Below are 21,305 nucleotides of genomic sequence, written 5' to 3'. Positions count from 1 at the left end.
CATGCAAATGCACAGGCAACTCATAACAATGAGAATGATTAGCTCAGCAAATAAAATGCTCTCATCTGGAGCATGGGTCAAAGCCCAGGTGCCTCAGTCATTATGCCAAAATCTTACCTTCTACAATCTTCCCTGTGTGCTCAGCAGTGCCTCCAGGCAACACTTTAGCAATATATGCTCCAATCTCTCCATTAGTGCCTGGAATCTCCTTTCCTCCTACCACTCTGATTCCAAACCCACTCCCTGAAAACACAGAGCAAGCAGATCAAGTTAGCTGTTTTGAGATGTTTTTTCCTTAAAGTCACTGTCAGTTACATGCTCGTGCTTGCATATGTATGACTGATATGCATGTTCAACTTCCCAGATTTAGTGAGATTGTGTAAAATATACCTGAGACTGTGTGATCCTTGGGGTCCTTCTGCAGTTTGATGCGAGTGTGGGGGAAAGGATAATGTATGGCTTTTATCTGCAATAAAGCCAAAGTGAAATTTTGTAAGGTAAATAAGGCACGTGAGATATGTTTTTTTTTTCTTCTTTCTTTTTACTTTCCAAGGGGAAGGGTATTCGTGTTTTTAAAATATAGTGTCTAAAAGGTGTAATCTTCAATAATTAATAGAATTTCACACAAAGTATTTTCAAAGTATGTAAGTGTCTATAACCTCACCCGTCTCCTGTCCTGTCCCTCACGTTCCTCACGAGGTTTATCAAACCAGTCAGTTTCTTCATGCTGCAGGTGGTAAGCTTGAAGAGGAACAGGGGAGAAGACCAGCAATTGCAGCACCACACCAATAACTCATGAGCATGTGTCCCACTCCACCACCTTTTCTCCCTAACCACTACTCCTTAAGATGACTGAGAAGAACATTAGAAGAGGGTTTATTTTATATGAAAATGGGTCAAAACTCCAAAAACAGCTGAATGCTAACCAGAGCTGGAAGCAATGTTTGCTGGGCAGCAGCTGGTAACTGTAATAAGAAACAGGCGGGTTCACCTGAGAGAAAATAGTTAAGTGGTGTGGGCCGCAAGAGCAGTGGACTGAGACACAGACAGAGTTATTTGTACAGGACATGCGTGCCCAAGCATGCATACTGTATTCCGCACATGGGTGTTGTCCATACATCATGCGCTGAGAGTGGGACTTTAAACCACTTCAAACCACATCAGACACACATACGGAGATGAGATGTCTTATCCTCACTTCACTAGATGAACACACTGATAAGCTCCAGTATATTAGCAATACTGTGAATCGGCCTATTACAATATAGTGCATCAATACAGTCTGAAGAAGAAAACTTTCTAAAGCAGCTATATTTATAAACCAATACAAGTTTAACACTCTCCAGTACATAATTCATGCAAAATTCAACATCTGAGTCCATACTGCTGTTAATTCATCTTACAGTAAAAACCAATCTGCCATATAAAAAGACAGACCTGTGCAGGAATATGCATAACATGTGTTTCATGTTTCCACTTAGAGGATCTTATAATACTAATTAGATTATAGTATTATTGCATATCTAAAGTATAATGGCTGCAGGTAACATATTTTGTCTGTTACATGGTTTGAACTATGTATAATTATTAATATAGATTATGAATGGCATATTTTATTCATAAATGAACACTGGTCAAAACTCAGGGAGCTGAGAGCAGAGCTAACAGTAGAGGTTCTCTTCAGCAGTGTTTTAATAAAGGGCTTGCACTCCTATGAGTGGTACATTAAACCAACAGTACGTCCACTCCTGCACTTGAGTGTGAGGATGCATCGTTCATGGTGTGAACTCATGACCCTTTGATGGACGGAATTGAAACCTGAACACACTGAACTCTGGCATTCCAACATGCCATTTCCATGGTCAAACACATATGTAGGCATGTAGATATGCATGTGTCCTTGCCAATATGATCAGGTCATGTCAAAGTTACCTAGTGCAACATATGAATATGAACACCAGGATGGGGCTGAGGTGTACCACAGAGATATGCCCATCACTCAGGACTATGACACGCATGAGACGAGCTGATTTATGCTTTATGAGGTTTAGAAAGTCAGTGTGCAATAACTCTCACCTTCTACTTTCCAGCTAGGAGCGCTTGCTGCGATGCAAACATTGCATTTCAGTGGATTTATATATGCATATATATATATATATATATATATATATATATATATATATATATATATATATATATATATATATATATAAACTATGCAAAAGATTTAGAGAAAGCTACTGTGTTTGTTCAGAGTAACCAAGATATACAGGTTAACAGAATACTACAAACATTCTGTGCTATTCCTTTTATTTATTTATTCATTTTTATTAACACATGCAGCTGTATCCCATGCTTTACTCTGGAAATAAACTCAGCACTGTAATGCCACTGATTTTTGTAATTAGCATGACAAACCTGCAAAGGCTTTTATTTTGTAGAACATTACTTCTATTAACTACATGACACTCATTTGAGACAATCTGCAGAGCTAGGTTTATATATCCCCTAAAAGGATATAGCACCTTTATACTATATTCAGTGTATGGAAATCAGTCAGTTAAACAAAACCCATCAGCTATGGAGAGTACACCACAATTTATATTAACAATTATGACTATTACTCTTCCATTCAACTGCTCAAGAAATTTGTGCCAATCCCTCGTTATTAACAAAGCAATGAAATACATGAATGCTTCCTGTATCTGCCAAAATAATATATAAAGAAAGTATTTTAATTTAGTCATATTTCTAAAGAGAAACAAAACCACTTTAACTCAGTTAATTAGCCTGTTGTATGCTAACACATGAGTATGCTAAAACAGTGAGTGGCTTAGTCTAATTGTTACATTTTAGTCTAACTATCAGTAATAGGGAAGAATTATATAGTGTGAGTTACAATTGCTTTTCACATTTAAGTGTGGATGTGTGGATTGTTTTATGGAATACATCTACATTAATATTCTACCATGTCTGATTTTCTCAAGGGGGAATTTAGTGCTGTATACCTAAAAATATATTCTCCTTGAAGTACTAATAACTTGATCTATATGGATAATTTCAATTTTTCTTATAGCAGAATCATAGGATTGCTATTAATATAATGATGGAGAATAATGTACAAAGAAAAAACTAAGATAGAGAAAGAATAATGTACTGGTTGGAATAAGCCATCTGTCTTTCTGAAAGATATAGTGCGACAATTATATTTTGGCAAGATTAACTAACTGAATTATGTACAAAATTGCTTCTGACCTAAATGTTATAACTGCAGTGCACTTAAAAACCCAGGGCATTGTGTACAACATGATATATAAATTTAATCAATAGGTTACAGTAATAGACCATCCAAAAATTGCAGTTGTAACCCAGTAACCACATTATGTGTAACTAAAAAAAGTGATACTATAGAGTCTTAGTCTTAATTTCTGTCTTTATTTAAATAAAGATTGTAATAACTGTGCAAGACTAAGCTTATCCAGTGCCCAGGAAGCCAGACTGTCATACATGATATGATTATCATGCAGTAAAGGAAACAATTAGCCTGGATTTTTTTTTTAAGAAATTGAGTTAGCATTAACATTAAATTAAACTAATTAGTAAAATTACCAGTAGCATATTGCATTTATATTTTAATAAGCCATTTTTTAAAAATTGGCCATGTCTGACGTCAGAGTTATTATTAATTTATCTAAAGACATCATTTTCACATTTTTAACAAATATCCAAATATTTAAGACAGCCGCACAAGTCTTTTCCTATATAAGACAGATCCCTACATGCATATTTGCTAAAAACAACTTCTTGTATGAGAACAAAAATTCAGTGAAATGAGCAATGTAAATACCATGCAAATGAACTGAAACAGTGTGAAAGTTGTTAAGTACAAAGAATACTACATGAGTTAATATATCATATATAGATAGTGTGAAAAAAGAAAAGGAAGAAATTTATCATGCACATATACAACAATGTATCTAAACAAGCACCACAAAGTAAATGTCAGAAAGATAAACAAATATGGAACTTACATAAATATGTTAACAGAATCAAGGCCATGCATGTGACACATGTCCACTAAAGCTGTTTTTGAAGCAAATCTTATGGCAAATTTACCTTCGCTGTCGGACATAGCTCCCTGTAGATCGTCCATAATAAAGGCAATATCCCGATCATAACCACGTGTTCGTGACTCTTCTCTCATATGCTGCTGCACTTCTGGCAAGGAGTGACTAGAACCAAACTGATCCCGAGAATCAGCAGAGATAGGCGGTAGTGGACCTGCAGATGCCCTTGCCATACCCATAGGTTGTCCAACAGGGCTCAGTGGACTCTCTTCTTCTGAATTCTGTGCCACAATAGGGATACGCCCCCTACTCTGGCTGATGGGCAGGCTAGTTGGTTTTGCTCGTGCTGCTCCAAATTGTGAATCCATGCCTTCACCCTCTGCTTTTAATCTCAGTGAAGAGCTGGAAAGGTCTCTTTTGATAGATAAGTCAAGTCCATATGCAGAAGAAGGCCGAGAAGAAGATCTTGACCGTGTGACACTGGGATAAGTGCCATCCTCTTGGAGTGATGTCCTTAAGCTTTGGCTGAGGTTGAGAGACTGACCAAGGTTTAGTGACTGTGCCAGATTAGTGCTGAGTGAGGAGCCCAGATATTTCTGTTGCTCTGCTATGTTCTTCCTCAGACCAAAGGTGATCTCATCTTGCAGAAGCCTTGCTCTGCTGGACAGTCCACCCATTGCTGAGCCAGTAGAAGCCAAAAAACTACTGTAATCAGGTTCGAGATCCCTGGTCTCTTGAATGGGCGAAAACTTGGTAATTTTAGGGTCAATTAATGCTCTCTTATTCTTTAGCTGTTTTTGGTAAAGGACTGAGGCTGGAAGCTGCTTAGCAGCTTGCTTTTCTAGAGTGAGCCTGCCAATGCTGTATTTCTCAGATTTAGGGAAATGTCTGAAACTGTCACTGTGGAGGTAGTGTGGTAGACCTGTGAGTTGTTCCAGACCATCTGTCCCCCTCCTGAACTCTTGCTTGATTTGTTGCTTTAGCAGCTTTAACTCATATGGCTCCTCCATTGAGTCCTCCTCTGGCTTACCATATGAATGTAGTCTAGATGCAGCTTGAAGAGGCCCAAGAAAGTCAGCCACATCTGCTGTTCGACGAACTTCAGCAGCTCGGAGTAACCGGTCAGTCTTGCTCATATCCTTATCAGGGATGTTGAAGCTTGAGCCCAAGCCAGGAGAACTCTTGGTGAGCTCTCCTATGTCATCAATCATAACATAGTTTCTAGCATTGTGGTGGTCAATGTCTGCATAGAAGGACTCTGCTGATATACTGGACATAGGGCTGCTAGCCATACTCCCTCTTTCTTCCAGACCCATTCTCAGTTCAAGGTTACTATATTTGCCCCCAAGGTGAGAGACCCCATAGTCTGTGGATGTGGGTACAATTAGGAGAGGCTGATTTCGAATGACCTCATAATTGGTGTTTATCTTTGTTTCCAATTCAGACAAAGTAGTCTGGCAATTTTTTTGTTGCATCAGAAGAAGCTGAGAGGCATGGTCATAACCAGTTTGCTGGGACTGTTGATTGAGTGTAGGCACTGAAGAGTAAACTGACTGGGTTTGATAGGGGGATGTCTGTTGGTGATAAAGTGATTGCTGTTGGTACAATGTTTGTTGGGAATAGTGATTTGTGGTCCCAGTTTGGGAAGCATACTGATAATGGGAGTATGGACTTTCAAGGTGTGCATACTGAGAATCAGCTTCAGTTTGTGGTGGAATGAACTGGTTAAACTCTGACTGAGGGGCAGTCCGTGGCCGCTCCAGTCCATGACCATTACCTTGTGCTCCTCTGATGTTACTAACCTCACTGTCAGACATATAGTCACGCTCCTCTGCCACCCCTTGCAAGTATGCCCTTTCTCTCTTTTCCCTTTCCTTAAGTAAAGCCTCCTTCCTTCGATTAATACCCATCTCAAGATACCTCAGTTTGGCATCTATCTCTTTTTCCTCTTCATCCAACTCTGCTTGCTTCTTTCGTAGCTTGGAAGACTCCCTCTCAACCAAATCCAATTCTTTGTCAATGTCTTGCAAGATTTTGGCTCGAGCCAAGGTGGTGGTTCTGCACATTCTTCTTCGGGCAGAACCAGTACTATATCCAGAGGGACCAGCAATGGTATCATCTTCTGGTGGTGGATGGGGAAGTGTACGCTTTACTTTCTTCTGGGAGCCCACTGTGGTACCATTTTGTGAGCCCTTGCTCTGCAGATGAACAACACATTTTTTAATTTATTCACAGACCTTTACTGTTTACCTGCTAAGCAGCTTCTCTCCAATGAAATTTAATTCACAGAAGAGTAACTACTTATAGTCATTTTCTAAGATACATGTCATGCATGTTATACCCAGAAACATGGAGATCAGAAATAGAAAAATAAGGTTAGGAACAAAGTCTCTCATTGACGTTTACATTACTTACAGAATAGGCATCTGAGTACTGGTACATGATTCTGTCATCAGTAGTTGGACTCAATGACTTGGGATCAGACAGAGATCCCAGAGATCTTTGTGAGCCCTTCAGTGATCTTGGGCTAGTTGGATGCCTTGATGGTTCAGCTGATAGTATCTTCAGTGTACCTTTTCCAGGAGACACAGGTGAGACTGGAGAATACAGTACATTTGGAGATTTGTGTACTAATGTGACCCCAATGCCATCTGCTTTTAGCTGTGTGCTGACACCAATTTCAACAGGAGTTGACTGCTTCTTGTCTTTTTCAGATGTAACATCTGAGTCACTTTCTGGTTGCCCTCCTTTGTGTAGATCCACTGTGGTATCAACTTGCGCTCGGACTGGAGACCTGTTTATGGTCCCAGAATGATCTGTTTGAACTGAGATCTCAGCCACAGTTTGAATTGCAATGCTCGATACCTTGGAACCTTTACCCCTTTCTCCATCAGCATATCTGGAGCGAGATCTACGCCTACTCCTGACAGGAACATCCCATTCATCCTGGTCCTCATCATCAGTTTGCACACAGCTATCTACACTTCTTCTACTCCTCCTCTTCCTGCCAGAGTAAGGCCTTTCAACCCCATCCTCTTCATCTGTTTTAACATTACCTTCAGCTATCTTTTTACAACTTAAATCTACATTTTGCTCAGAGATGTGCTTGGCTGTGGAAGGCAGCTTTTTGAAATTCTGTTTTTGATCCACTGTATCTTTAAGAATAGCTTCTGATTCAGGTAAGCTCGAGGAAGCAGTGTGCCGATCCTGGCCAATTACAGGGTCATGACTAGTCACTACAGACAATATAGAGTTGTCATCTTTCACTGGCCAATATTGGCCATTATCGCCTATAGTGTACTGGGGATCCAGAATGCCTGAAGTAGTGGGCTGCAACACTCCTTCATTTGTCTCAATGCCATATGAATACATTTTCTGCTCCTGTAGCTGCTGCTGTAGTTTCTTCTGTAGCTGGTGGATTTGCTCCAGCTGCAATTGCTGCTGTGCAAAAGTCTCCTGCTGAAGCATGAGATGGGCCTTACGTTCTTCCTCTTGCTGCATAAGGAGTTTTTGTTTCATGCTCTGAAGTTCCTCTAATTCTTTTTGAACAATAATCTGCTCCTGTTCACGATATCGCTGAATCTCATGTCTCTCCCATTCAAGTTCCTCAGCCAAACACAGCTGCTTCAGCTTCTCCAACTGCAAAAACTCACGTTCAGCCTGGTACAGTTGGCTTTTAGTGTCATCTGTTGTAGGATAATTTGGGGAGACCAGGGTATCCAGTGAGGCTGCGATGGCTTCCAGAGTAGCATCAGAATAAAGTTCTGGGAAGGCTGTTAATGAAGGAAGGAGGTTAGCTAAGACAGAAGGTAGGGTGTCCTTTGATGGATCAGGTTCTATGAATATTGATTGGTTAGTTCCAGTGTCATGTGTGAAATCATAAGGTAAAGTTTGATTTTGAAGTGCTGAAAATGGATCAGTTATACTGCTGGGACTGTTGTAGGATGTGCAGAATATTGAGGCTGGCTGGGTCGTAATTGCATATGTGGAAGGAACTGGTGCAGCAACAGATGAGTACACAACTCCATTTGATGATCGTAGTACACTGTTAACTCCAGAGGATGTTGTTTGGGAATACTGCATAGTAGTTATCCCAGAAAATGTCAAAGTGCCTTTCTTTGAGAAGTCCAGAGCTTCATCTGTAATGATTTAAAAATGTACACTTTAGTTAAATAAAACAGCTGGTCTTGCAGGTACTGTATTATGATGTCGTGCAGTTTCTGACAAAAGAATCACAAAAAGGAAACCAAACAGCATGCAAAAAAATCAGTCTTGTCAAACTAGCCAGATGCAAAGCCAAAACACCGTGGGAGAACATGAAGGCACATGCACATATCTGTGTAAAAAAAGAAAAATAAGCACAAATGAATGTAAATAATTAGAGGCTGCTCATTACAGGAAAAGAGGAAAGTAGACATGCATTTACATAAATAATGGTAAAAATAACATTTTTACCTATACATGCACTGTAATACTCACCTGCTGGCACTTTTCCTGATGTCAAATCAATTGCAGCCTCTGAAGTCCCATTCTGGTAGGCAAATTCATTCTTGCCCTCAGTGAACAGACCAATTTCTGTGAAATTGCTGTTAGATACAGAGGCCTTCATTTTACTGAGTTTTTCAGTTCCAAGTGTTGTAGCATTATCATACTTGGAGTGGTCATCTCTGGAGCCAAGCTGGTTGCCTGGTTGTGTGGTTGCTGGAGGCTGAGTTCTGCAGCTCCCTGTGAATGGAAGCCTGTAGAGAACATCACAGCACACTGTTCGTTTCCCTGCTGTCAGATCTACAGGTGCCATATCCTCAACAACAGCTGTAACTACCCCAGAGGAAGAAGACAAAGCCACCATATCTTTCTTTGGTCTTGATGTAGTGAGATCTATAGCTCCAGCCAAAGATGGCTCAATATGAATAGGTACACCAGCCCGGGCATTTATGCAGGTCACTGGGGCCACTGTAACAAGTAAAGTTGAGGGTAAAGATGGAGGTGCTGTAGCTTCAGTAGTCCCACATGATAGGTTAACTGGAATCTCTGTACTAGTTGTAGGTTTTGGCTGTGAGTTTACTGGTCTGTATACTATCTGTGCTAGTGGCTCAAATCGTTTGTATGTTGTAAGTGGAAGAGTCTTTGAGGTGGCACTTCTTAAGTTCAGAGGCTTGTCAACTATATTATTATTGAATGCAATTGTAGCACTACAGGTAACAATACTAATACTATCTGTCACAACAGAGAGTGTTGTAGGAGGAGGTATTTCAGCAGTGAGATTTACAATTTCTGGCTTGATAGCAGTTGCCTGTCTACCACTTGAATCAATTGAAAGGGATTCCCGACTTGTTTTAGGAGCTGTCAGATCCATTCCCATATCAGTCATTGTAACATTGACCTTTAAAGTTGTGAGATCTATTATATCCCCAGAGTAGTGTGGTTTTCCATTTTGTTTAGACATAATTTGGGTTTTTGTTATTTCTGGTCCAAGTATGATTTCCACACTGCCAGGGTCTGATACAGGTTCTAGAGGTATTCTTTCTTGGACAACAGACAATGTAGTAGTTCTCTGGACTTCAGTCTTGAACATTTGGGTTACAACATTAGGTAATGATTCTGGGTGTTGTTCTGCAGAAATCGCAGAGTACATTTGACTCATATTTGCCACAACTTTATCTGGCCTTCTCAGTTCTTGGCTTTCTGGTGGGTTTGTGAACTGAGCAAATGTTAATGCTGAAGCTGGCATAACTGTTTTTGCATACACTACTGGCGCCTCTTGTTGTAGTTCAAAAAATGCTGGATGCTGTTGGACAGGAGCTGTTGATGGACCTAACTTAATTGCTTGTATAGTCCGATGATCTGTTATAGGAGCAGGACAAACTGTTTGTATATGTTGTCTATCAAGTTCCACTGAATCAGAAACCATGGTTGCTGGTGCTGGGATTTGAAGTGTAGCACTCACTGGTGCTGACAATATGGTTGACCCAGCAGTTGCAAGTGGTGATGAAAACACTCTTTTTGCTCCGTATGCTGTGACCATAGATGGTGCAGCATAATTTGTCATTTTATCTATGATGGGTGGCCCAAAAGTCCCTGTTTGGGGCACAAAAGTCAGTGCTGATGCACTTGATGCTGGTGCAACCTCTGATGGCATTGCTATGACTGGTACTGAAATGAATGTAGATGAAGTTTGTACTGCTGTCTCAGGTACTGGTGGGGTGCCCACAGTTTGTACTGGAACCACTGCTGTTTGTGTTAACATAGCAGGGGCTAAGACTACTTTTGGTGATGCAGCTACCACTTGTGTTGACACCAGTGGTTCAGATAGTGCAGGTGGGATAAACAGTCTTGGTGCAATAGCAGAAGTTGGCAGAGATGATCTTCGTACTGGAGCCTGGGTTGTAATACTTTCAATTGGTGATCCTGGTTCTGATGGCAAAGTTATCACCACATATGTCTCAAGAGTTTTAGAAAATCTAGGTGACAAGGGTGATTTTGGTGATGAAATATTATGTTTGCTGTCAACAGGGGCATTCAAACTCAATGAAAGGGCATTGGGAGGTTTTTTTGTTCTTGGTAATGTAGCTGCATGTCCTGTCTGAGAAAGTGCATGTTCAGCAATATTTGGTGGCTTTATACTTTCTCTTGATCTGTGACTAAACACTAGACCAGATGGTATACAGACTGGCTTGGGTGGAACAGGAGGTGGTGACTTATTAATTGCGGTTAAACTTAGATTTACTGCTTCACTTTGTGCTGCAATGGTCATACTTGTGAAAAACTCAGGAGAAGAAGCTCTAACACATGATGGAGTGGGAACAGACTCCTGGTTAACAGCTGGATAAGGTAAGTTATCAGCCAGGATGGCTGATGGTAAAGCTACAGGTGGTGGTGGAAATTCAATGACTGGTATATTTGCTCTTTCATGGAAGACACTTGTTACTTGAGGTTCCATTGGAGCAACATCTGTACTGACAACAGGGGATACACTCACTACAAAAGGCTGGATCCTAGTTTCATCAACAGAGGTTGCTACCATGCCTGAATTAGTGACAATATCTTGTGTTGTTTGGTTTATTACAGATGTATTTTTTGGCAAAATTATGACAAAACGACCTTGCTTTGTTTGTCCATCAGGACTCAAAATCTGTGATTCTGATTTGAGAATTCCATCTGTATCTGTAACTGCAGGTGATGTAACTGGTAATGCCTGCACTGTTGCAGTTGCTGCACTTAATTTCTCTGCATCTGGACTAAAATAATGAATTGGAATTGAAACTGTGGTCGGTGCTATACTTTTTCTGTCTGTGGCAGGAGAAACAGTTGTAGCTGGTACTGATGAATAGGCCGGAATAAGCATTTCATTTGCAATGTGAACTGGAGACTGGGAAGATGAAGCAACTAAGTCTGACATTTGGACAATAACTGGAGCAGGTGGTGGAACTTTAAAAAATGCTGGAGATGGCATATCCCCTGTAGTAGAGTCAGGTGTTTTAAGTGACTCTAAAGATGGTACGTGAATTAGACACTCTGATGCAGTAGACATGGCATCTGACATTTGCACAAAGGGAACTGGAGTGAAACATGGGACTGAGGCTTGTGCTGAAGAAATGGAGGTTGATGCAGTTATGTATGCTGGGAGTACAGACCCTGCAGCTGACAAAGATGCTGGAATCCCAGCATGACTTGGGAAAGAAATTCTATTTTGCTCATTTATCGATACTGTAGAAGATGTATATGTTGAAACAAGGCTAGAATAGTCTAGAATATGGGGTGGTTTTGGAGCTAGTGGTGGCTTAGAAAAAGAAACCTCGGGTGGGATAGGACATTTCACTGTTGATGTGATTTGTTGGGTGGATGTAGCAGCCTGTGATAAAGATATTTCTTGAAAGGAGCTTTTACCAGGAGGACCTGTTACCACTGCAACTTGGGGAGCTGGCATTACAATTATAAATGAAGCAGAGTCAGCCCCAAGAGCTGTTGAACTTCTAGCAGCAGTTGGTGTTCTTGAGATTGAGCCTGACTCTGGAATCTGATCTGTAAGTAGAGTTGATGAGGCTGATGTTGTTGAATCAGGGGATAATGTTTGTGGAGACAGAGGAGGTACAATGGGGGAGACATCTTCTCGCACATGTTTTGACAAAGGAATTTCATAGCGAAAAGTTGGTTCATCTTCTATTGAATTTGATTGTGATGAAGGCATTATAATTTTGGCAGCTTCCTTGGAATTGTCATCACTTTGATCATTTGACATAGCTATTTTATATTCTTGCGTTTTATCTTCATCCTCAGCCTCCTCTTCCCCAGAAGAACACTGAGTAATTTTCAAGTCAGGAATGGGATAGAGAGCTTTTTTAACCAAACTTGCTTCAGGAGATGTTGACCCATCAATGTATGGTTCCATAGCATATTGAACATGTTCACTGGCATATTCATCCTTAGTATTGTCCTCCTCACCACTTGAGAGAGTTAGTACCACTTCAGGAGAGTCATATAAAGGCTCAGATGAAGAAAAGGGAGATATTGGAGATAAAGGACTTGACCGTGTAGGACTTGTTTTAGGTGTCAGAACATCTTCAGCATGTAACCCAGATTCCTCATCTTTGTATACAGGATATTTGTCATTTTCTCGTACAGTAACATAGCAAGTGTCAGTAACTGCGGGTACTGCAAAGTCTGAACGAGCAATTTCCTTTTCTACCTGTACATGTTCAGATAGTTTTCCTTTTAACATGAGTTCTCTCTTTTTCTGCATTTCTACATAGGCCTCCTCAGGTGTTGTAAGCTTTCTTGCCTCCTCTTGAACAATCACTTCACTCAAATACACATTCTCACTAATACTGCAGCCAGCAGCTGTAGCCATTGCTGGTTCCTCCACTAGTGACTCATAAGCATAGTCCTCTATTAGCATGCCTCCATAAAGTGGCTCAATCTCAGGTGGAGTGACTTTCTTTGTCATAGCTTTTAGTGGCTCAGCTTTTTGCATCATTTCTTCATATATCTCCTCAGCACTCTTTAATGTTTTTTCTACTGCATCATTCACCGCATCTATTGAAGAACAGATGGGTGGCAGTTGATAGGTAAGGAAATTCTCTGATTCAGGCTCAATACTTGGTGATATGTCAGAGAAAGAGGATGACTCATATACTTTCATTCGTGAAGTTTGCCATAAATCTTCACTTTGACATATATCATCCACTGGAAGGAGATTATTGAGTTGATGATCAAGTCTCTGGCTTGGACTGCTGTCACTTTCTTTTTCAAGTGAGGACAAAGATGTTGGTGATGCAGTGTCTGAGGGTGGTGATGCAAGTGGTGTGATGTGGGGTGCTTGTATACTGGAAGATTCATCACCTTTAGACCTATGTTTGGTGGACTCCGTCAAACTATTATTTTCAATAATCTGACTGGCAGGAAATTGTGGTTGTGAAGAAATAACTGCAATGCTCATAAGGTCTGTAACTTCTGTCTTTTCATTATCATTCAAGACAGAAATATTTACTGTATTTTTCTCTGATGTGTCTAAGGTATGGATGACCTGCATGATTTCAGTTTCTTTATTCTGGCATAGTGGAATATTGTCAGAACTGTCTTCAACCTCCACACTGAGTGTTTGATGGGTTATTTTTGGTACCTTTACTGGACTTGCAATTGCTGCATCTCTAGTCACATACTGCTTCTGCTGATTGTTTTCTCCAATCAGTTCTTTGATGTTCTTTTCCTCAAACGATGGTGACAAACCTTCAGCCATGCACATTTCCATTAGCTGTGTTTGTATAAACTCCTCATCTCCAAAATCTGGACTAACTGGTTTATAGTCTTCACTGTAGGAGGATTCTGCACTTCTGATCCTCTGCAGAAAAGGCAATTGTTCGCTTTCGCTGCTGTTCTCCTTAGTGCTAAGATCATCCTTTATACTCACTGCAAGATTTGGTTCAACTAGCTTTATAAATGATTCACCAGCAATCTGGATTGCTTTAAGCTCTTCCTCAGCTGAACTGTATGACTCAGGTGAAATGCGTCCTGGACGGTCTTTTTTCTCATCAACCTTCAAGGTGTGTGCCTCAGCTCCAAGTAATGTGTTCTCAAGTTCAGAAGGTGTACTGCGAGTACTTTCTGTTTGCATCAGGACCTCTTTATTTAGCAAAACCTTTTCTACCTCTTTTGTTGCCTGAAAAAAAAAAAATTATATATATATATATATATATATATATATATATATATATATATATATATATATATAGAGAGAGAGAGAGAGAGAGAGAGAGAGAGAGAGAGAAATAGATAGATTAATAAAGCATGATATTCCACTTATGTAATTGCCTATGGCTATTTGTGTTAAATAGATTTGCATTGAAGTTGCAGTGCAACATAATTTTGTAGTATACTTTACCACAGTTGGTGCTACATAAATTTCTTTCACATCATGTTGTGCTTCCACTAAGACACCAGTTGTCCTCAGTGCCTCCTGTGGAGTGTCCATAGTAGTTGTGGGAGGAATCATCACACTCTGAGAAGAATCATCACACTCTGACTTGTGGGAGGAATCATCACATTTTGCTGGTTGCTCTGTCTTTTTCTCCTCTTTAACTGCTGGCTGTGGAATTTCACATTTCCACTCAGGTTTCTTGTCCACAGTTTTATCAGGAGGAACATCTGCAGTATGGACAGGACCACCAGCAGCATGAGCAGATCCAACAGAAAGTGAGGATACTGTCACTGCTTGCTGGTTAGATTCATTTTTAGAGATAATTAGCCCAGGGGTAGCTTCAATGGCCTGACTAGGCACAGAAGTCTTGATGGCTTGTGCTTTAGGATCAGGCTCTATACTGCGCACAGAGGATGTAGAGTTTTGTCCTGTGTCTCTCATTTGTTGCTGCAGGGCCCTTTGAGTCTGGCAGTTCAAACACAGCCACTCCACCTGTGTAAAAATGTACACAGATGTACATGATGTATATGCTAGTTATCCTGATATAGTAGAAATTTAAGTGACATTACATAAGCTTGTTGAACAAGTCTTTTAATGACATGACAGAAGCATTTAGAGACTATATCTGACACCTATATTCCATTGCTGTTTATTTATCTCAGATGTATGGCTAATGTTTGATTATAGTTGACAGCAGTAAAAGCTAGCTAGATAGTTACATAAACATGAATAAAAAATTATATTAACATCCATATTTTCTTACATGGTCAATTTAGTTGGATAATTTGAAAAACAGATCTCATCTGCTACTCTAAAGCACCAAAATTGTCCTTATTTTGAAAAGTATTTATTCTGGCAAAGAAAAAGCTTGCTGACCACTTTACAAACATGAACTCATCAGTCCATTGGTCCAGTAGAACTCTGCAATATACATTTTCTTTGTTTTCAAATGATAATAAGAATATTGTTCATTGTATATTAACAGTTCCAATAATAGAACATTTTCCATTACTAATGCTATATGCAGAATTAGAAATGTAAATTCATTGGCTATAGGGATTACAACACACACACACACACACACACACACATACACACACACACACACAAAAAAAAAAAAAAACATAAATAAGATGTATGTCATGCGATGACACGAAACAACTCACTATCACCTGTCCTAATATCTGACAATCTTGCTCTGTAAGCAGTCCCACTGAATTAAACTTAGTATAGAGAGAATTCACCAAGTTGTGTGTGTACAATTCTTAATTTCTAAAATAATATTGTAACTTAAAAAATATTAAAATATATAGCATCATTTAGGGATTACAGTGAATGGTGATGACCTTCTCTCAGTCTGTGGGTATGTACACTCAAACACATCAAACAGTCTAAAGCTGTTAATTTCCATGTAATAAAGATTAAAATGTTAACTTAGTACACTGCCTCGGTAGGTCAATCCAAGATGTAACAGTTTTATGGCTATATTATTATCATTTTCCAGTCAATTTTAGACTGAACCACCAATCAGCAAACTCTAACTCATGATTCATTCAACATATACAACTGGACAAAAAAGCACCAGTGAGGACCAGCTAGAACCAACAGTGTGGAACACACTGCATTGAGTACAGGCAATGGGTGATCACCAACATCCTCCAATGGCCTGACACCTATCTGCAGATAGTTGGGTCAGTATGTCCTTAACCTAAGGTGTATGACCCAGAAAAAGAGGACTTCATGGTTGATGCAGTTATCTCTTATTGTCTTAGAAATTAAATCTTCCTTTATACTCAGGTTATCTTTTACAGGCCTTTTTAATTAATGACTTTCACTGTGGATTTCAAAAATAAAAGTAAAAATAAAATTACTAAAAAAACAACAACATTGCAATATATTTATAATGCATTAAATTACAATAAATATTTATTTAACAGACAATACTGCATGTCCCTGAATTACAGTGAAATTCCAGACTAGTAGGGTCTACTAGGGTCTGCTAGGGTCATTGCTTAGCATCTCAATAACAATCAGGTCAAATTTCTATCTTCAGGAGAGAAGTGTGTCCTTTGCACTTACTTACACTTTGAACTTTGACCTCATTTGGTTAACTATCATGAAATACATAATTCCTCCACAAGACGCTATCCCTCTCCAATGCTGTAGTTGTCCTCCATGATGCTTCCAGAGGAGGAGGTTCATCAGGAACAACATGTATGCACGTGGCTATAGAGCACAGGATACCTGCAGGTGATTGAGTTTAAGTTTACTAATTAGACATTTTGAAAAGTGATAGTGTACTTGGGGATGAGTTTCTTATAAAGAAGATGTAGCTAAATATCTCTGCGTGAGAATCAGACCCACTGTATTCAATGAAAACCTTCTATTTCCTACAGTTGGCCATGCTGTCTGAATTATTAGAGATTTTGCTGTGCTCCAGCAGCCACAGATTGGGTGTGTGGGATGGGCTGACAGTCAATTCTCTGGGAATAATTTTAAAATAATTAATTCCAAAACGTGCTAAAAGGAACTTTGCACATACTATAGCCATGTCAAATTATTTAAATAACATCTGGTTCAATATCTCTATCTGATCATTTGACCAAGGAGCTTAATTTCACAGGCAACCAGTAGACAGGATGCAAACCAGTGCATCCTGCACTGCAGAAGTATTTTGCACTTCCTATAGCAGTGAGTAGGCTAAAGTCTGAAATCAGATGGCACATAGAAAATGTATGAAATATGACCAGAAAAGTAATGTTACATTTACAGGAGGTATAACTTTACAGCAATATTAGACCATCTTATATGAGAGACTCAAAAGTGGTTCCAACATTTCTAAAATCAGGGTCCTTACTGAGCATACCTCTGGCAGGAGAGGGTGAAGTCCCATATATCATCTGTGAGAGAGGACCGTCAGAACCATTGGGAGTGTAACAATGGACTTTGTCCGTCTAGAATAACTAGAGATGTTTACACCAGCTTGCAGGTATATAATTCTTTGGGACATATTTCTGAAAGATTTGGATCCATCGCTCCCAAGATGTATTCTTAGAGTGAATAATACCTTCCAACCAGTTTCCAGCTTTAAAGAGATGGAAAGAGCTTTGAATTATTTGTAAACCATTTTCTATTCAGTGCATAGCTGCCTTATTAATAATAACACAAGTTCACAGCTTGGAAGACATGCCATAATCATGTGATAAGAAAGCTTCCAAGAGTAAAGTACGGGCAGGTTGTTTCAGTGTTGGCGCAGAATAATTCCTTTAAGTGTTGAGAAGCTGGATGGGCAACAGTCACTAAAGCACCTGGTTCATGTTGTTCCTTGTGTTCCAACAGAGTGAAGATGTGAATCAGGAAGTGAAAACAATGAGAAAAAAACAACAAGACTTGTCAAAGAAGATATCATTCATGAAGGTTTGGAATCCAGATGGTCCATTAGCTAGCCCATATGGTACAATATGCGTAATACCTTCTTGAGGGTTATGAATATGGATTTTCATTTATTCACTCTACAGGCTTTGGACATTGGTACTTAGCAATTAAATCAGTCAGAGTGTGAATCAATGCAAGGACAAAGTCCACCAGGCTTTTCAGAAAAGAAAACAAAAGCTGTGGTAGCATTAAAAGGCCAAATAATGCCAGTAATCAGGGGGCCTTGTCAAGGTCTTTATCCATTGGTTATGTTTCTGAATTAGATACATTTTACCACATGGAGGGGACTACCAGCGAACATAAAGGTAATCCCAGGAAGGCCCAAGCACCAATGTGCCTTGGGGAAGAAATCACAAACCAGAACCTGACAGTTATCCATCCAAAGAATTGAGAAATACAGATGGATTAACTGTGTGCAGAGTGATAGCTAGCTGAGTTGAGCAGTTCCCAGTGACATCAGAATGCTGCACCAGAGACATAGGCAGCCACAATGTGACAGTAAGTGGAATGATAAATTGCTCATGTAATACATTAAGCAGAACTCATGCTCTCACCTGACTTAACGTTAGTGAACATTCTATAATATATATATATATATATATATATATATATATATATATATATATATATATATATATATAAAATCTCCACACAACAGGCACTCAAGTGCTGAGTTACACGTGAAGCTAATATCAGATGAGGCAGAGCATAGCGCTGAATGGGTAGTGGCTCAACCAAGAACCAGTGGGACACTGGAGTAACACAGACACACACTGCCCATGTGATTAAGCAGACTGCAGATACTTCATGGAAACAGTGCTAGAGCATATAAATGATGAAGGATAGGTATGATCCTTAATATAGATAATTCAGTACAGTACAGTTTAATGAGTATGTTACAGCTTCACATTAAACAACCAGTGATTGCACAATCAATAAGGAATGCTAGGCTAAGGAATCTGTAAATACTGTATTACACTTAAACCTCATGTTCCATAGCAGTTCAGAGCAGCATGAACTAAGACACAGGTGGTCTATAGCATAGCTTTATAATGGACCAGACTAGTAAAACTAACCTAGTAGACCGCAATTAATCACCATGCCCAGGTATTTATATTTCACTTCACTTTTTAGGGGGTGTACTTGCAAAATATTTTAAATATTTATTTTGGTGCAGAAATTATAATACCTGGAAGCATATTTTCTCATTTTTCATCACAAAATATATCAAATTTCAGGGGTCTTAGATTGTACACAGATCATATAATTCATGTGCCTACATAAGTCACCATGTCTGTTACTGAGAAACAGCATTGCTTGTTTCATTTATTGCAGTTGTGGAAAAGCCCAGATAAATCATGTAGTCCTACACAGCAATATTATACTTCTGTATAGTTGTTTTTTATTAAACAAATGTTCTTTTTAAATTCAACATTAAATATTTTTATTTAATTGTATTCTCTTAGTAGTGTCACATTTCCTACTATACTATTCCTTCCCAGAATACTAGTCATTTGCCATTTTTTTTAGTCCAATCTATGCAACATATATAAACCACCAGTTCCATCTCAGCACTGCTTAGTCTGAACACTATGACCCCAGTGTTGACTGTCCCACTTCCTGGTATTCCTCAGGCTTTGTGTGTTCTCTGTTTGTGTTCTCTTTATTTTGTTTAATATAGTAAAATTGATTTGCACTAGTATGTTGTTTCTATCTGAGTCTGCAATATGTTGCTTATTAGTTTATTTTAATTTATTATTTTTTATACACAAACATACACAAAAACCTATACATTGCCAAGAGTGCAATGTAGTTTTTTGCTGGTTGCTTTGTGGTTAGCCTTCTCACTGGTCAAGCCAGATAGCACGATTAACCAAATTTGCATCGTCAGCCTGTATTTGCTGTGTCGTGCTATGCAGCTGGCCCTCTGTCAGGGCAACAGGTAAGATGCCATGCCTTTCTACTTCTATTAGTGGACACGTCAGAAGGCTCAGCAGGTCAGTGTACTGGCCACACAGGGGTGCTTCATTCCCCATGACTAAGTTTATTATCTATGAAACATTCATTAGCATTTGGCAGTTAAAAGCTTATTTACAATATCACATAATGTACACTGTGAATGGCTTACACTGAAAAATAAATATTTACATTGACAGCAGACATTCTTATCCAGATAGACATACTTATGTTTATTAGCATTACAGGTGTGCTCCCTGGGAGTCTATCTCTTGACCTCAGTATGTCTAGTGCTTTCCTCAGCCGGCTGTGGCATGTAAGCTACAGGAGCCATATATCTATTATCTATATTTAAATAGTGAGTGATACTAAGCAGACATGAAGATGGCCAAAAGAAGACACTTGGGCCAGGGAAGGTTTTGTTTTTTGTTTTTTTTGGGGGGGGGGGGGTTCCATGTTTTTAGGAAATGCAAACTTGAAAGTTTGCAATAAAAATGAACGTTTCTTGCAGATATCTTTTCATAATGTTATAATCTAATCAATTCTAGAATACAGAAAGATATCCTTCTGTAATATCCACAACCTTTCTTCATCTATAATACTCACCAAACACTCTTTGCAATATTAATATTCATTAGAATTTTATTTTTCCTCCTTTCTTCTAATGCTCAAAACTGCAATCTCCTCAAAATCAGCAAGCATACAAGTGCATACAAACAACTGACTGGCTTTGATGGCTACCATTAAACATAACTCTCTTTAGAAGTGCATTTGACTCTGATGTGCTCCGCCTTACACAATATTGCACGTTGCCTTTCAGATGGAATACATCTGCCTACATCTACTTCAAAAACTGGAGAGGATTTACACTGAAGATGATTTGAGTGATAGATTAAAGAAAAACCTACACTTTACTGCATATCAGATACTCTAAGCTGGGCACCATATTGATTTTCCTGGCAGGAGCCTTTGGCAACAGCTGTAGATGGCTAATATAGAACACTCTGCACAGCCCCCGTACTAGCGCTCTCTATAAAACCAGGTCCAATGATAATAGAGAGTCTTGACCTACTAATCAGAAATAAGCAGAGGTATCAGCAGTGAAGACTTGGAGCTCAGCCTCCCCATTCCTTTAGACAGTGCAGACAGAGTGAAAGTCTGTGAAGCTAAGATTTTCTACTCTTTCATTTAATAACACTTCAGTCTCAAATAAATGTTGATTTGTAAGAATATTACAATACAACTGAATTCCAGTTCTCTTTGAAATCGAATGCATCTTCTTTGACAGCATGATGTTGAAAGGAAAGAGAGTAGGGGCATTCTGCAGAAGTCTTGCTTATGGAGCCCTCAGGTTACTGACCCAATTTAAAACATGTAGCAATGCTGCATGTGCCGGTCTCAATGACTGTAGGAGTGAGAAAGAAGAGGCACGT

General features: G+C 39.2%; 1 protein-coding gene across 4 annotated transcripts in view; it reads right to left on the bottom strand.

Moving 5' to 3' along the window:
- Positions 1 to 21,305, bottom strand: part of pclob (piccolo presynaptic cytomatrix protein b) — a 59,768-nt gene that overhangs the window by 15,008 nt on the left and 23,455 nt on the right. For 3 of the 4 annotated variants that reach the window (XM_035524975.1, XM_035524977.1, XM_035524976.1), the window contains exons 13-20: positions 14,446 to 14,973; positions 8,547 to 14,223; positions 6,483 to 8,206; positions 4,117 to 6,265; positions 2,077 to 2,103; positions 665 to 741; positions 391 to 466; positions 118 to 243 (exon numbers count right to left, since the gene is read on the bottom strand). In XM_035524975.1, the coding sequence (XP_035380868.1) occupies positions 118 to 243; positions 391 to 466; positions 665 to 741; positions 2,077 to 2,103; positions 4,117 to 6,265; positions 6,483 to 8,206; positions 8,547 to 14,223; positions 14,446 to 14,973 (10,384 nt within the window). The remainder of the gene's footprint in view (positions 1 to 117; positions 244 to 390; positions 467 to 664; positions 742 to 2,076; positions 2,104 to 4,116; positions 6,266 to 6,482; positions 8,207 to 8,546; positions 14,224 to 14,445; positions 14,974 to 21,305) is intronic. The other variant, XM_035524978.1, reaches the window with a different exon arrangement.

The sequence above is a fragment of the Electrophorus electricus genome, chromosome 4 (assembly GCF_013358815.1).
Source record: "Electrophorus electricus isolate fEleEle1 chromosome 4, fEleEle1.pri, whole genome shotgun sequence".
Classification (NCBI taxonomy): Eukaryota; Metazoa; Chordata; class Actinopteri; order Gymnotiformes; family Gymnotidae; genus Electrophorus; species Electrophorus electricus.
This window is presented reverse-complemented; position numbering and strand designations above follow the sequence as displayed.